Consider the following 17559-nt stretch of genomic DNA (forward strand, 5'->3'; position numbering starts at 1 on the left):
AATACAAATGCTATATACAATTGAGTATAATACAACGATGCCAGAAAGAGTATTGCACTTAGTGTTATTGCTATTGCACAGTGTGGGTTTGTGTGTGCTCGGTCAGTTGAAGTCTTTGTTGTGGAGTCTGACAGCAGTGGGGAGGAAAGACCTGCGAAATCTCTCCATCCCACATCGTTGGTGCCGCAGCCACTGAAGGAGCTGCTCAGTGCTGTCAGAGTCTCCTGCATGGGGTGGGAGATGCTGTCCAACAGGGATGACAGCTTAGCCACCATTCTCCTGTCACTCACCACCACTACTGGGTCCCTTCTGATCGGCCTGTTCAGTGTCTTCTGGTCCCCGACAGAGATGCTGCTGCCCCAGCAGACCACACCGTAAAAGATGGCTCTGCCCTTTCCTGTAGAGGGCGTCTGAATTATGAGTCCAGTCCAGTTTATTGTTCAGATGAACACCAAGGTAGCTGTCCACAGTCTCAATGTCCATACCTTGAATGTTTAGTGGTTGCAGTGGGGGATGTTTGTGCCTGCGGAAGTCTACCACCAGCTCCTTGGTTTTACTGGTGTTGATCTGGAGGTAGTTTTGCTGGCACCAGTCCACAAAACCATGGGTCAGTTCTCTGTACTCCTTGTCGTCCCCATCAGTGATGAGGCCGACTATTGCAGAGTCATCAATAGAATATCTGTACTTCTACTTAAGTATAGAGTAAATGTACTTTTCCCTACCCTGATAATTGGTATAATAGTGGGGCGATCGTGGCTCAAAGAGTTGGCAGTTCGTCTTGTAACCGGAAGGTTGCCAGTTTGAGCCCCGGCTTGGACAATCTCGGTCGTTGTCTCCTTGGGCAAGACACTTCACCTACCGCTTACTGGTAATGGCCGATGGCCCGATATGGCAGCCTCGCTTCTGTCAGTCTGCCCCAGGGCAGCTGTGGCTACAACCGTAGCTTGCCTCCACCAGTGTGTGAATGTGAGAGTGAATGAAAAGTGGAATTGTACACCGCTTTGAGGGCCCCGAAAAGCGCTATATAAATGCAATCCATTATTATTTCATTATTATTATTATTATTATATTATTTATATCAGTGATGGCCAAATGAAGCTTTCTGAAACACTGAAGCTTGTATTGAAAAGGGTTCATTACTCAAAGCTTTTCAACACAGTACTCTTTGGTGACATCTGCTGGTTAAAAATATGAAGAACAGCTTGAATCTACAAATTATAATAAAGAGCTTCATTATAATTGCCCACTCTATTCAATTCAATTCAATTCAATTTTATTTATATAGCGCCAAATCACAACAAAAGTCGCCTCAAGGCGCTTTATATTGTACAATAGATCACACAATAAAAGCTCAGCTGACAGCTTCTGTTTCATATCATGTGACAGTTCTGTCTGATATCGGGCTGCTGTTGTGGTGCTTTGAACGTGTACTTTTGGGGTGATGAAAAATGTTTTGTCTATTTGATTATCAATCATTTTGATGAATATCCTTATTTAAATATGTGCTATGGTGTGGTCTCTCTTTGTGTGTGACTTCTTACTGTTTGTAAACATAATTTAAAAATACATACTACATTATAATATACAACACAGTCATATAACAGGTTGGGAGTATGAGAGTTTTAGACGTGACTGATTATTTGGTGAAACTGTGATATTTTCCTCACCTTCTGTGTTGAGCTCATTGTTTCCTCTGTAGTGACTCAGCTGAGTCCAGATGGCTGAAAATGTTCCTCTGCTGCTCCGTCAGACTCTTCTCCTCCTGCTGATCAGCTGGGACACAAAACAGATCTTTGTTAGGCTCCACACTGCACTGAAGAGTCAAAGTGTCTCATATGTTCATCTGACAACACAAAGTACAAATTTCACTCTGATTGCTTGTAGAAATCTTGTGAGACGTGTTGTGCTGCAAAGTGAGGGAACTCTCTCACTCACTTATACTTCAGGAGGAACTTTGTGACATTGGCTCTAATATTCTAAGCAGCCCTTTACTATGACAGGGCCAGAAAGTCAAATTTGAAGGTTTGGGAGAAGGACCATGTTAAAGGTGGATTGGGGTTTATACACTTTGTTATGATACAGGTAAGGCTGTAAGAGCCTGAGAAGGTGTCCTGAATGAACCTCTAAAACCAGTTTTCAGCTAACGACTCTGCTTCAGTCTGGAAAACAGCAACTACAAGTTTAAAGACTCCATCAACAATTCACACCCAGCCAACAGCCTGAACAGCTCCTCCTGCAGCTAAGGCAGTCAGCTAACCGCGAGACACACACCCAGGATTGATCAACCCGTGGTGGGCCTGCCTCAACAGGGGGCGTCAAAGGGGTAAGTAATGCGCTATACAAATGCAGGCCATTTAAAACATAACATTAGAAATTTTGCTGGTTGACTGATTCCGCTGTCTCAAGGCCTCCTGGGGAGTGTGCAGTTAACCTCATGGTAGTAAAACCAAAAGAAGGAATGAAAGAAAAGAAAAGAAAAATGCTCCGCTCTTCTCCTCTCTGCTCTTCTTGCAGAGAGGAGACAAACAGCTTGAAATTCTCATGAGTTGTTTGCAAAAGAAAAATCACCATCATAATGCGGCTCCCCCTTCGGCGCCAGCTGCGGGCTCAAGGCTGGAGCCGAACAATATCTCCCTGATAACGACTGTGTTTGTCTGTTCCTCCCCATCCCATGCAAGGCCACCTGAGTTGGCTGGAAGACTGTTTACTTAGCCTGGCAGGGCGAAGGACAGTGTCTCAGCTTGACTCTGGACATACACACACGTACACATACACTGATATGCACACACTGGTTCCCCCTCCCCTTCCAAACGCCTTCGATGCTTGTGCCCTACCGGTGAAGGTGGTAGTCGACTGGACCAGCGCAGATATGCTGCAGGACCGGAAGCGCTGTCTACACCGGCTCTCTCTTACCCTTTACCCGCCCCTGTTGCTTGTCTTGTGTTTCTATGGTGTATTGATAGTCATGTGCTTTTTGTGCTGAGGTGTTTTTTTCTGTTATCAAACTGTTCTCCCACTAGGAGCTCAGTCTGAGTGGAGTTTTTTTTCTCCTCCTCTCTCCTCATGTTATGTATTTTCATTGTTTCTTTCCTATCAGCCTACCTTTCTGACATGTCTCCCCAATGTGATGTTTCTGTAAGTTGGTCAGAAGGTTCCTTTGTAAGTGCGCATGCGCCATTAGCGTGCTGCCTGCTGTAACCCTAATTTCCCTTGGGATTAATAAAGTATATTGATTGATTGATTGATTGATTGATTGATTCTTCTGGGAGGTACAGCCCGATCCGAAGGGCCCCCCTCTGCTCTTTCTTATCTTGTCCCTTTTGTCTTACTTCCCTCTATCACCTTTCATATTCCGTTGAAGAAGTGACGCTCCATAAATGTTAAAGAGGTAAGTATTATTTATCAGTTTCAGTGACTAGATAGAAGAAAATAAACAGCAGAAAATTAAACAGAAGAAAGAAGAAGATAAATAACAATTTAACATAAACCACTGACACACTCCAGGGCCTGATCAACCCTGGCAGGGTCTCCTTGGATGAGGGTGTCTAGTGATAATGGCCGAAACACCAGATGAATCCAAGGTTCACTTCTGACGATATGTCCCAAATTTAATATGATAATTTAGATCAGATCTCTAACCCCTGAACCCAACCAAGGAAGAAAAACTGCACATTAGTTTGGGTGAAAGACCAAAAGTTGAGGCACACAATGATGTGTGTCGCTGGTAGTTTCTGGGCTGTTTTTATTTATATTTTTATTCTCTGTGCTTTCAAATATGAACAATGTTTACTTTCATCTCTGTTTCATTAGTTTTTGTTAACATCTTCCTGTGCATCACTTTACAGCAGCCAGACTCATTAAAATGAGACTTTGTAGGAGTTCACTTCCTCTCATGTGTTCATCCACAGCAGCTGGACAATAAAGTTTATTGTGACCCTGATACTGCAGCAGATCGCTCTCATCCATTTCCTGTTATCACTTCAAATAGAAATGAGGCTGTAGAGGTTTGGTGCAGGCAGAAAAACAGCTGCAGGGACAATGAAAAGACTTTTCTGCTCCAACTTTCTGCCAGCAAACGCTCAACTTCTCCCAGCATGCTGAGCTAATGATTAGTTGGTGTTTTTCTCCAAACACTCTCTCACTCTTCTCTCAACGTGTTCACAATAAACTGTGAACAGACACCGAGGAGAGCAGCAGAAGACCTCATTCAGGAGCTAAACTCAACATGAACTGAACTCACAGTAAAGTTAGCTCGGTGCTTACCTTTAGATGAGCCCACAAACCGAGAGAAACTCCGTGATCAAGCTGGAACTCTTTCCAAACACAGGAAACAGATCAGGGAGCAGAGACCCACGTGGTTCACGCTGATCTCAGCTACGATCCAGGAGACAAGGGTGGGCAGATCGATGCAGATATCGATCCAAACGTTGGTTTAGTTTGTTTATCATCCAAATTCACTATTTTACTCGCTTAGGATGAAAATGTAGCTCCGTCTGTCATCCCGGAACGCGCTTCTTCTTCTTTATATTGTTGGCAAACAACAAAATGGTGCATTACCGCCACCAACTGGTGTGGACTGGAACTTCGACACTCAAATCCTCCCAAACAATTTACTCTCTTTTAAAAACTGGAATAAGGCCTGATCGCTTTCACTTCTTGAGTCTTTTTTCAGTAAATCAATAAGATCCAGTTTTATTTTTTTATGTTACTGTGGTTTTGGATCCGTGTAATATATCATGTTCTATAGTTTCTTCTTCTCCACAGGAATCACATTTCCATGTATTATATTTCCCTGTCATGAAAGTGTAGCGTTCAAACCAGTATGTCCAAATCTTATTCTAGATATGACCACCTCCTCTCTCTTCCTCTCCTTTGTGTGCTTCTCATTTCTCCTATCCTCCTTTAAATCATATTCAACCATCGTCCCCTCCTTTCTTCCTCCCACTGTTTTTGTCATGTTTACTTTATTTCTTGCCTTATGATACTCTTCATCTCTGTCTGAAAGAAGTTAATAGCCAGGTCAGTTAACCCATGTTTTGTGGCTTTCCTCACAACTCTGTCGTTTCATTTCCTCTGACTCCATAGTGAGCTGGAATCCATAAAAAGGCAACTATAAGTCCCATCATGTGTATTTTGTAAAGTGTTTGCTGAACCTCTGTTAGTACATCTGCTCTACTTTCTGAGCGGCTACACTGTAAACTGGCCAATGAAGAGCTTCAGTCTGAACAAATGCCTGATTGTAACGGTCACATGTCTTCTACCCACTGAACAGCTAACAGTACTGGAAGTATTTCTCCAGTGTATACTGACGGTCCATCATTGATCCTTTTCAGCGACCACAAATGCTACCCCGGTTTGACTGGCTGTATTCTTTCATGCATCTGTATGTATTTGTACATAATTATAATACTGATCAATGTAAGTCTGTACTTTATGTGAGTTTAAATTAAATTCCCTATTCCTGTTATTCTTTTCATGTAATGTGAAATCTACTGTGGCATCAGTAGATTTGGCTCCAGCAGATCCCAGGAACAACATCGGAGATCGGAGCGCAGTCCTAGCTAGGATGTGCAGGACCCTCAAGCTCCCAGGCCTCTGGTAGAGGACCTGAGGTTGAAGGATAAACCACCCGCAGGGACAAGAGGGGAATTTATTATCTTTTTGTTTGGTTGGGTTTTTTAACATTTTTTCATTATTTGATAAGCTCAAATTCTGATCCACACTCCAAGACAGATGGTGGGTGGCGGCAATGCACCACAATGACAATGATGAAGACGAATGGGGCAGAGAACAGTGAGCTCCAGAAGAGGAGGGCTGTGTCCAAATTCAGGGAAATGATGCTTCAATGCAGTATTTGTAGGCAATTATGTCACAGCGATGCGATGAAGTCTTTCCAAATTCATCCTCCAAATGTGGCAACAAATGCGTCCTACTTTTCCCCAGATTTGAAGGATGGGTTGGGTGTATCCTTCGTGGCCCACCATATCCCAGGATTCATTTCCAGTCATACAGGAGAATTTTTAGTATACCTTTAAATGTAATTATATGAAAATCTGGTGGTACTAATATACATTTTTGTAGTGGTTGTGTTGTTAGGCTTTGGGCGTCTGCATATGGTTATCATTTAATTAATGTAATCTTTGTAAAAAGTGCCCGTAAACTAGCTTGTATGGTGCGTCCTGCAGTTTTTCATGTATTGCCGCTTACATATGTCGTTGAATTTTGTAAATAACGTCTGCAACACAGGAAGAGCTGTGGTCAAGCTATTTATTACTGCACGCAGAAGAGCCAACACATATCAAACATCACAGTTCACAGTCATGCCGGCTCTGCCCTTGGGACGTCTCAGCTCCTCTTTTATACCCCCTCCCCACACACAGCTCTCTGTATCTTTAAGTTACAACAGGTTTCTGTCCCACGGGCTGTGGCTGGGCAGAGAGCAACTCCCACTATCTTTTCCCAGGAAGCTCCTGGCGCTGGCCCTGAGTTTCATCCTTCTGAGCAAAACAGTTAGCAGATAACATAGTGAAACATCATTACACCTAGCAGTTATTTACAAGATCATGCTGACACATACTTGCTTCATCTTAAGCAGGCAAAGGTTACACAAAAATCATACAGTGAGATTCTAAACACAAAAATCTAAATGGAGGATTAACTATAATTTTCCCATTACATCCCTTTGATTATTGTTTATCATACAAAAATCACTAAAAGAGTTTGGTTTTAATTCAACACCAAGTAACATCAACAACAATGAATACTCAGAGAGGTTCATTATGTGCATCATTCCAGTGTTAGAGGTACAATTTTACACTTAGTGGTCATCCTTACTCTCACTATCGTCTCTTCTTCGTCTGAGTCGGAAATTTGTATGCAAAATATTAGTAATTATAATCAGGAAAAAATCTGATTACATATGGAAATATGAAAGAGCTTTAGTTGTTCACCTGCTAAATGAGAGCTTGAACTGTTAAGTTAATCCTCTTCTGTCCACGTCCTGACCTTGTCTCGTGTCTGCCCCTCCTCTGTGAGAGACAGAAAAGAAAAACATCTCTCTTCTAGCTTTGATTATTTAATATTATCCTACTGCTAGTTCAGGACATGTTGTTCAGACTGCCTGACCCTGAGTCTACTCTACCCATTATCATGTGTATGTGTAAGCATGCTGCAAAAAACCCTCTGCACTCTACGTCATCCTGCAATATATCAATACAGACAGTAACGCTGAATGAAGCTCTTAACTCTCAAAATACGGAGCGACGACTCAGTTATGAGCACATTTGCATTGTGTATATAACAAAACAGCTTTATGTAATGATTTTAATAAAAATCAAATAATTTTCCCACCCTAACAGCCACCATACATCAAACACTTCTGATGTATTTTCTTTTCTTAAAGCAGAGTGATAGATCTGTATTTTTTTTTATCTATACAGTTTACTGTTATCATTTACTGTCCCCACATCAGTGATGCCAGTGGGGAAAACAAAACATAATCCTGTGGCTCTAGAATCTTCTTGTGATTAGCAACAGGACCCCAAACGACACGATTCGGGACCTTGACCGCTGTCTGGGCTGTCAGCTGTAAATGGACTGGTCCCTGCTTCCCGCTGGTTCTCTGAAGATTTCTGATCAGCACCCAGTCTCAGTCTGGAGGTTCAACCCTTTGGATCATTGCTCCTAGCAATATGCCGGCTACTGCACCTGTATCTCCTGCCACGGGTCCGGTGGCGGTGGCGTGGCAGCTCTGGCGGGCTGCTACGTAACAGCTTCAATGGGCAGTGGCAAAACACGGCAGATGGTTCGTTACGTGGACGACGTGCAGGCCGTGCTGGATGTGGATGTTGTATATTTTTTACAAAGTCTGTGCATACGTTTTCAAAATGCACAATTTATATTTGCATTTCAAATTATAAAATAATTTACTGAACATGTCTGTGGTTTTTACAGTAAAAAAATACTGCTAGGTTTTATGTTTTTTTGTGTTATTTCAGATTAGTTGCGTTAATACAACAACAACTAAATTCAGACATGTGAGGTTGAACTAAAAACAATGATACCAAGCAAGGCAGGAAAAAAACCTTTCTGATCTTTTAAAATGGTACACTCCTGTAAGGTCACTGAGGTCTGTGGATGCTCTCAGCTGTCCCAGGATCCAGATAAAACACAAAGGAGACTGGGTCTTTGCTGTGACTGCTGCTAAATTGTGGAACAAACTGTCACACGAAGACCTCTCCAACACTGAATGGAGTTTCAGCTGTGCAGGGGCGGATCTAGAAGGGTGGCAAGTGCCACCCTAAAATGATCCCTTGCCACCCCACGTGCCACCCCAGTTTTGCATATGACAGTGTTGTTTATTAAAATAAGATAGCATTAACAGTTTGAGCATAGTTACAGTCAACAGTGAATATAAATGCTAAAACTGAATATATTGCATATCTCCAAAAGTTGATTCTGTTCATCTGGACGTAGCGTTTTGTGGGAGAAACGTTTCGTCACTCATCCAAGTGACTTCTTCAGTCTCAGCTGACTGCAGGTTTCCCCAAACCTTATAAACAGTGCATTTGCATAATGACTGAAACCAGCCCACTGAAGGAACAATGGGCTGTGAGGTCAGTTCCTTAATCATAATTATGCAAATTACCATGACCATTGATCAACAATCACTGACCAAAACCCACTGATCAAAGAACACTGATCAATGGCCATGAGTCCCATTCACAGAGAGTTGGGGAATGGCTGCCATTAGATGTGGGAGATTTGTGACGTTTAGTGTGGAGTGTATACTTAGTATGTTGTGTTGTTGTTTTGTTTTGTGTGTCAGTGAGGGCATTAATGAATGTCACTAAGGCACATTTGCAGTGTAAACACTGTCACTAAGTAGAAAACCAGCGGAGTGATACTCCTGTTGTCAGGCCTGCAGGTTTATCCCTGTGCTGTTCTCCTCTGTCTTTTGGTGGACAAACTTTTCTTTTACTGGCACACATCATATGTGGGGCATCTTATTGCGAAACCTGATTGTTCTCTCATTTTAGTTTTAGTAATATTTTTAAATGGTTGTACAAAATGAAAAAAACAGCAGGTGTATTGGCTGCATTTTTAGATAAATAGCTGTATATGTTTACACAATGTACAATTTATATTTGCATTTCAAGTTATAAAAATTTACTCAACATGTCTGTGTTTTTTTTACAGTAAAAAATACTACTAGGATTTTAAGTTATTTGTGTGATTTCAGATCAGTAATACTAATGCAGTATGTCAGTAAAAAGAATGATACCAAACAAGGCAAGGGGAAAAAAAAAATGAAACAATTTGAGGGTGAACTACAAACGTAAACTCAAAAGGAGTCAAAAATGGCCGGTTGTATTTCAGACCTCATTGGGTTAATCCAACAAATCATGAAAAATTAGGTTTAAATTTTTGTTCATGACAGTGCAGATTTCTGACATTTAGTGTAATTTAAGGATGTAACAATGTGATTGTTTTCTGACAAAAAACTGTGAAACTTAAGTTAGACTTGTGTTTGTAAATGAACCACCCAATGTTGCGTAGCTTTCTGGATTTTATACTTATTGGGCTACATATTTATTTATTATACAGGCTATACAGCACGTAAAAACAAAACTCACATGTTTTATGTAACTAAAGTGTGTAATTATGTGGGCTACAGACAATAATTAAGTCATAGACTATATTTATATGAAAAACGTGTGTACTTACTGCATTTGAATCATTTTAACCATATGTAACCACCTGCATATGTGTTTGGGGGAAAAAGGCTTTGATTTTACCACCCCATTTGATTTCTTTGCTACCCTCATGCCACCCTAAGAAAATTTCTCTAGATCCGCCCCTGCAGCTGTGCAAAATGTTTATTCAGTAAACTGAATGGAGGAAAACCCAGCCAACAACAGATGGCAGACCTGCCAGAGGAAACAGTGGTTCCAGATCTACAACTGTTCAGAAACGTTGGTGTAGATTATTTTGGCCCACTTGTTGTGAAGAGAGGGCGCAGTGTTGTAAAACGGTATGTAGTAGCGTTCACTTGTATGACAAGCGGAGTCGTGCACATCAAAGGGGATTACTTTTTAGATACTGACTCATGCATTAATGCACCATCACAAAGCTATCACAGGACACAAATGACCTCCAAGCATTAACACCGAACCGCTTCCTCGTCATGAAGTGAAAACCAGCTCTCCCTCCAGGACTTTTTGACAAAAAAGATTTTTACCCCAGAAGAAACCAATCCAATACACTTCAGACTTCTATAGAAATTTTAGATTCGAGAATATTTACCATCGCTAAAAGAATGTTACTATAGTTACTATGGACTTAATCTGAAAAAAAGAGATCCACATTATTAAATAAGCTTATGTTTATTGTCAGGAGATCTGAAAGGCTCAGTGCCAAATTTCATGACAATGATGATGATTTCATGGACATATGGCGACCTGTGGTGCAGTACTTGCTCTGCGATCTGAGAGAGAGAGAATCCTGAGAGGAAAAGGTTCAATGCAAAGGCAAAGATAGGACGTGTGTGTAGCTGTTATATGAGGGATTAAGTATGTGACTTACTGAAAGTTTGTTTGCTCAGACTGCTTTAGTTTTTTGTTTTTATTAAAACGAAATAAAAACAACATAAAAGATTTTATTTTTCATAACTTTCAGGTCAGATTTTTAATAAGCTGCAGGAACCCTGTTCAGTGTGAGTGGAGAACAGCCAAGTCTCCTCCTCTGATAAACCTCCATCTGTGCCACTGAAAACAGTTCATCTGACTCTGACTGTAAACATGTTTCCATTTGTCACTTACTCTGAAAAACAGGAAGTGAAATCACAGCTCAAACTATTTATTTGTTTAACATTTTAAATGTTTATTTAACATTTGCAAGACTTCATAACACAAACAACGTGAACAAAATAACATCTACAGAACACATGGATCAAAATACATTCAATAAAAACTTGATAAGGCAAGTTTATTTATATAGCACAAATAAACAAGGTGATTCAAAGTGCTTTACAGAGACATTAAAAAACAAAAACAAATAAAAAGCATGATTTAAAATTGATTAAAAAAAACAGTAGATAACATCAGTAGTTAAAATGTAGGTTTTTAAATTTAAGCTTAAAAGTGTGGATTTGGTGTTTTATTCAAATTAAGCTGAGAACAGGTGAGTCTTCAACCTGGATTTAAATAAACTGAGTGTTTCAGCTGATCTGAGGCTTTCTGGGAGTTTGTTCCAGATATATGGAGCATAAAAGCTGAATGAAGCTTCTCCGTGTCTGGTTCTGATTCTGGGAACTGATAAAAAACCGGATCCAGATGACCTGAGAGATCTGGAAGGTTCATACTGGGTCAGGAGGTCACTGATAACATGAAAACAGATTTTTTCATCCAACTGCTGAAGCAAAGCGAACCACTCGACATGAACACTGAAGTAGAACAGTTTCGACACCTTAAAATGGAACTAGGGAACCATTTTCATTCATAGCTGCCTCATCAGATCTTTACAGGAGATTCTATCTGAACTCTGTGGAGCCTGAACTCAAGGGTTTTAACTCTGACACTGAAACCAGAAGAGGATCTTTCTGTCTCTTCAGATTCACTGTGATGGGAGTGATTTCAGCCCTGAGTGATCACGCTGATGTTTGCACAGTGCAGACAATGAGGTGAATGTTTGGGCACATTGGTAACAGTGAAACAGTTTATTAGTAACGTGGGATCGTTTGTGTTCGGAGTATGAACTGAGATTCCTGAAGCTCTTGTCACACTGGTCACAGCTGTAGTTTCCTTCCATGTGTGTACGTTCATGATTGTTACGACTACCTGATTGTGAGAAACTTTTGTCACAGTGTCTGCACTTGTATGGTTTCTCTCCTGTGTGGACTCGTTTGTGTGTTTTAAGGTGACTTACAGTGGTGAAGGATTCCCCACACTGATCACAGAGGTGCTTTTTAACCCCACTGTGAATCAGTTCATGCTGTTTTAAGTCCCTTAATCTGGTGAAGCTTCCCCCACATTCTTTGCAGTATTTCATTTTGTCTCCAGTGTGTCTACGTTGATGTTCTTTTAGGGTGTCTTTTCGAATGAAAGTTTTTCCACAAAGGTCACAACGAAACTCTTTCCCACAGTGACGACAGGGTTGAGAACTGGATCCATCTGTGTTGCTCTGCTTCTAAACAAAGACACAAAGACAGTGTAAGTCAGTCCTTCAACATTTTTATCCTGAACGTCGCCTGAAATAAAGAGCATCTCTGCAGACGTCCAATTACATTTTACTGTTTCAGTTAACACACTCAGTTTACTGGGCTGCAATAACTACAATACTACCACCATAATACTACAGTAATACTTATTTAATATTACAGTAACATCTGAGTTACACTGAAGTACTACCACGCTAATATTTTCAGGGTAATTTAAAGGCTATCAACACAGTGCTAAACTACTAATGTAAAACTGCAATAATACTAATCTAAATTAGTGCGCATGTGCCAACCAGCATGGAGCCTGTTACAGTTGCCGCAAGGCCAGCAATGCTGTGGGGAAGGAGCTGGACTCTCTTAAGGTGGTGTCGGAGAGGTGAATGGTATCCAGGATAAAGACAATGTTGGATTCCCATGATGCATTGAGTTTTTCAGTTCCAGTCACCTTTCTCACTCACTATGTGTTAATAGACCTCTCTGCATTGAATCATATCTGTTATTAATCTCTGTCTCTCTTCCAATGCATGTTTTTTATCCTGTTTTCATTCTCTCACCCCAACCGGTCGCAGCAGATGGCCCCGCCCCTCTGTGAGCCTGGTTCTGCCGGAGGTTCCTTCCTGTTAAAAGGGAGTTTTTCCTTTCCACTGTTGCCAAAGTGCTTGCTCATAGGGGGTCATATGATTGTTGTGTTTTTCTCTGTATCTATTATTGTACGATCTGATGTACAATATAAAGCGCCTTGAGTTGACTGCTGTTGTGATTTGGCCCTATATAAATAAAATTTAATAGAAATTGAATTGATAATTCCTCCAACCCAATCCATGACATGCTGGCTAGCCACAGGAGCAGGTTCAGTGAGAGACTGAGATTACCAAAAAGCACCGCTGAATGGCACAGGAAGTCATTCCTGCCTGTGGCAATCGTGTGTGTGTGTGTGTATATTGTGCTATTTCTTACTTCTTGTATTGTCTGTTTTTGTTACTGTTTGTACTGGAGCACTGTAACCAACATAATTTCCCATAGGGATCAATAAATTATGATTCTGACAATACTGCATTAATAACACTGTAACTGTGCAGTTATAACACTCAGCTGACTGAGACAAAAACACTACTACCCCCATGACACTGCAATTATAACATTAAATGATTATTTTAACAGTAATGTCTAAAAGTACTGAAGCTATAAATAAGCAATATTACTACTGCTACAATACTACAATATCATTACATAACGGTACAAATGTGGTAACCATAAGAAGATTACTGAATGATTTGGTTTTGTACTTATTTTAATTTGTGTTTTATTTAATTCTGTGTACACCTGACAGACGAATAAACTGCCGTAAACAAAAGGCAATTTATGCTTAAATAATAATATCATGATATACCAGGAAACTGCCTGAACATTAAATAACACCATCATATTAATTTTAGCACTTTTAGTTTTTCATGATCGTGTAAACAAAAATCATAACTGAAATGAAAATCTGAATAATCACTCAGAGCTACTTTTCCATGCAGTAGAATTGCTAACATGCTAACACAGTTTAATGAGCAGAGATGTTCCAAACAGTCAGGCTAAAATGACAAGATACAAATAAAAATACATACCTCACAGTAACTGCACTTGTAGAGTCTCTTTCTGGTGTGGATCTGTTGGTGTCGTCTCAGGTGAAGTGGAGCTTTAAAAGTCTTCTCACACAGGTCACATTTATATGGTCTCTCCCCAGTGTGGGTAAACATGTGATGTTGTAAGTTTGCGTCTGTAGCAAAGTGTTTGCCACACTGATCACAGCAGTACACATCATTTATGGTGTGAATGCGTAGGTGTTTATTTCGGCTCCCTATCTGGCTGAAAGTTTTTCCACACTTGTCACAGCTGTATGCCTTAATTCCAGAGTGGGTAACTAGATGACTCTGTAAGTGGCTACTGTGAGTAAAAGCTCTGCCACACTGATCACAGCTGTACGCTTTAACTCCACTGTGGATGACCTGGTGTCTTTTTAGGCAAGTCTTCCAGAAAAACGACTTTCCACACTCGCTGCAACTGAACAATCTCTCTCCAGTGTGGATGACCTGATGCTGTTTTAGTTTAGCCTTCCTAGTAAAACCCTTCCCACACTCGTCACAGATGTGTTTTTTCTCTCTCTTTCTTCTGTGAGGTTTGTCGGCTTCCTGAGAGCGCTGACTTCTCGCTCCATGTTGGTCCTGCAGTGACAGAGATACAAACAGAGGCAGTGAGTGAAATGCAGTCGTGGAACAAACTGAACCTTCAAACTCCCTCCATTAACACTAGTTTTAAACCTGAAGGTGGAGTGTGGCACCAAACACCTTAAAGGTCTCTTATCCCCACCTGCTGGTAGTAGAAACACATTACATCCAACCTGGTGTTAAAAATAATTCATGACTGTTCAAACACTCTAAAATCATTTTTTCCTTACTTTTACTCCACATTAAAAAAAGGACTTTCTACTCATTACATTTTCAAAACAGTCTTTATACTTTCGGTTGGAGGAATTTGAGGCGAGTTATTTCATCAAACATCAAACCAATTTGAGCCCGAAAAGTAACACTTGAAAGACAATCCTGATCGTGTACTAATCACCAGGGTATGAAACATAAAAAGAGATGAAAGAGGCAAAACTGTGAGTCATAGTCAGGAGTTAAAGTGAGACGTTGTTATTTTTTCTTTTTTGCACAGCACCTGAACAAACAGGTAATTTCAAATGCAGCGTTTCTATCAACAAACATCAGCAAACACACAAACTGTTTGTGTGCAGTTTGTCTCACAGTGTGTTGCTGGCTAAAGGTCCAGCTGCTGTACATCACAGGGAGAGAAAAGAAAGAGAGCTAACTTCACTCAGAGATGGAGAAAGATAAGACACACAGGACAGGAGAGGAAGAAGAGAGGTTAGATTTAAAGGGAAGGACTGCTCAGTGGGATTTGATCAACTGCAGATTAAAGCTTACATGTAAGTCCTCATGTGTTGAAATCAGATATTGGGTCTGTACATGTGACATTGTGTTTTTTCAGGTTGTGAAACTTGCTGCAAAACAATCTGAGGCAGATTAACTGTGTTATTTAAAGACTGCATGAAGATCCTCTGCAGGTTAGTGCAGGATAAACAGGTTAGTTTGCTGAACCGTGATGGATTTAAAGTAAAGAACAGTGTGTGACTGGTGCACAGTGACTGTGGTGCTCATGTCACAGTTAGATTACATCAAGTGTAGCAGAGATTCATTTAAACTGAAGCTCATGATGCTGACATTCATTCACTGAGTTCCACCTTCATACCAACAGTATAGTGTCTAATATAAAGACAGTGTACTGTCAGTGTAGAGGATGGAAATCAGCCAGGACAGCTGATGAAACATCTGCTGACATCTGGTTGAATTCAGTTGTGTACATCCACAGAGAGCAGCAGGTCAGCTGATCACAGCCTGTACTTTAAGAAAATCTACTGGAGCTCTCAATACAAATTATTGTGAGCTGTGATTCTTTTCCCCACGCTGAGCCACTCCAGCTGATTTTAGGGTTCCCACCTGCTCAATCCCACTTTAACCTCTTCCTGTTTAGAGGCAAAGTCACCCTCTACAGTGTAGGCAACAGAAAATACACATATGTTTTATTTTCCTTCATTTTCTACTTAACTGATTTAAACAGAGTACCTTCATTAGAAATAAATAAATAGCTTGTATTTCATCTACTAATCTTATTTTATTATTATATAATTATTGCATAAGGCTTAGTTACCCATAGATAAAAATCAGAAAACGAGCCTGTACTTTATTTTAATTTTTACTTGAGTAAAGAAGTTGAATCAGCACTTCAGCTTTTACTGGAATATGTTTTTAACACTAGTATCTGTACATATGCAGAATATCAGTGCTATTGCCTCCTCTGATAATTTGTATAACATTATTTATATCAGTGATGGCCAAATGAAGCTTTCTGAAACACTGAAGCTTGTATTGAAAAAGGTTCATTACTCAAAGCTTTTCAACACAGTCCTCTTTGGTGACATCTGCTGGCCAAAAATATGAAGAGCAGCTTGAATCGACAAATTATAATAAAGAGCTTCATTATAATTGCCCACTCTACAGAGCTCAGCTGACAGCTTCTGTCTGATATCGGGCTGCTGTTGTGGTGCCTTGAACGTGTATTGTTTTGGGGGCATTAACAAATGTTATGTCCATTTGATTAATAAATAATTTAGATGAACAAACCTTCCTTATTTAAACGTGCTATCATGTAGTCTCTCTTTGCTTGTGACTTAATGATGTTTGTACACATAAAAAAAACAACATAGTATATAATAATAATAATATACAACACAGTCATATAACAGCTTGGGAGTATGAGAGTATTAGACGTGACTGATTATTTGGTGAAACTGTGATAGCATCTTTCTCAATATGCGTACTCGTGTGTCATCAGTTGGAGAGCAATTACGGTTCCAATTCAAAGTACGCATCAAGTTGCGAATGTGAAAATTCCCAGATGTGTTCTCGCTCCGCCCATTTTATCGAGCATGCATCAGTGGTGGCTTTTGTGGACTTGGTACAGCTAGTTATCCCAGAATGCATTTCATCCAAAACTCAAATGCGGCAATGGCGGAGCTTGGCTAAAAAACGTTGGGTTTAAAAAAAGTGTCTTAGATTTATTTCATTGCTTTATTGTTCCTGAGTAAATCGGTTTGGCTGAGATTAAAGTTAAGCCTCATAACATACTAGTTAAATAATAGGGGACGGCAGTAAAAACTCTGTAAAAAACTCATCAAGTATGCTGGTGTTCCAATTGTACAAATCATACTTGAGATTTGAGAAAGGGCCATAGATTCCTCACCTTCTTTGTTGAGCTCATTGTTTCCTCTGTAGTGACTCAGCTGAGTCCAGATGGCTGAAAATGTTCCTCTGCTGCTCCGTCAGACTCTTCTCCTCCTGCTGATCAGCTGGGACACAAAACAGATCTTTGTTAGGCTCCACACTGCACTGAAGAGTCAAAGTGTCTCATATGTTCATCTGACAACACAAAGTACAAATTTCACTCTGATTGCTTGTAGAAATCTTGTGAGACGTGTTGTGCTGCAAAGTGAGGGAACTCTCTCACTCACTTATACTTCAGGAGGAACTTTGTGACATTGGCTCTAATATTCTAAGCAGCCCTTTACTATGACAGGGCCAGAAAGTCAAATTTGAAGGTTTGGGAGAAGGACCATGTTAAAGGTGGATTGGGGTTTATACACTTTGTTATGATACAGGTAAGGCTGTAAGAGCCTGAGAAGGTGTCCTGAATGAACCTCTAAAACCAGTTTTCAGCTAACGACTCTGCTTCAGTCT

At 40.4% G+C, this 17559-nt stretch overlaps 2 protein-coding genes across 3 annotated transcripts in view; both read right to left on the reverse strand.

Moving 5' to 3' along the window:
- The window catches only part of LOC134634961 (zinc finger protein 883-like), a 14688-nt gene extending 10199 nt beyond the window's left edge, over window positions 1-4489 (reverse strand). For both annotated transcript variants that reach the window (XM_063484469.2, XM_063484468.1), the window contains exons 1-2: window positions 4264-4489; window positions 1668-1773 (exon numbers count right to left, since the gene is read on the reverse strand). In XM_063484469.2, coding sequence (XP_063340539.1) covers window positions 1668-1685 — 18 coding nt within the window. In that variant the 5' untranslated portion in view covers window positions 1686-1773; window positions 4264-4489. The remainder of the gene's footprint in view (window positions 1-1667; window positions 1774-4263) is intronic.
- A 6579-nt stretch (window positions 4490-11068) lies between these two features.
- Window positions 11069-17295, reverse strand: LOC134634736 (zinc finger protein 271-like). The gene is made up of 3 exons (XM_063484077.1): window positions 17066-17295; window positions 13831-14427; window positions 11069-12186 (listed from the first exon to the last, which is right to left on the reverse strand). The coding sequence occupies exons 1-3, from the start codon at window positions 17081-17083 to the stop codon at window positions 11614-11616; spliced, it is 1188 nt and encodes a 395-aa protein (XP_063340147.1). The 5' UTR covers window positions 17084-17295; the 3' UTR covers window positions 11069-11613.
- Window positions 17296-17559: the final 264 nt, after the last annotated feature.

This window comes from Pelmatolapia mariae, linkage group LG9 (assembly GCF_036321145.2).
Source record: "Pelmatolapia mariae isolate MD_Pm_ZW linkage group LG9, Pm_UMD_F_2, whole genome shotgun sequence".
Classification (NCBI taxonomy): Eukaryota; Metazoa; Chordata; class Actinopteri; order Cichliformes; family Cichlidae; genus Pelmatolapia; species Pelmatolapia mariae.

Bases quoted from the DNA above. Each gene is read 5' to 3' on its own strand.
- LOC134634736 (XM_063484077.1), bottom strand. The intron at 12,187-13,830 runs GTATGTATTTTT...GTCTTTGTTTAG, and splicing joins ACAAGTGCAGTTACTGTGAG to AAGCAGAGCAACACAGATGG.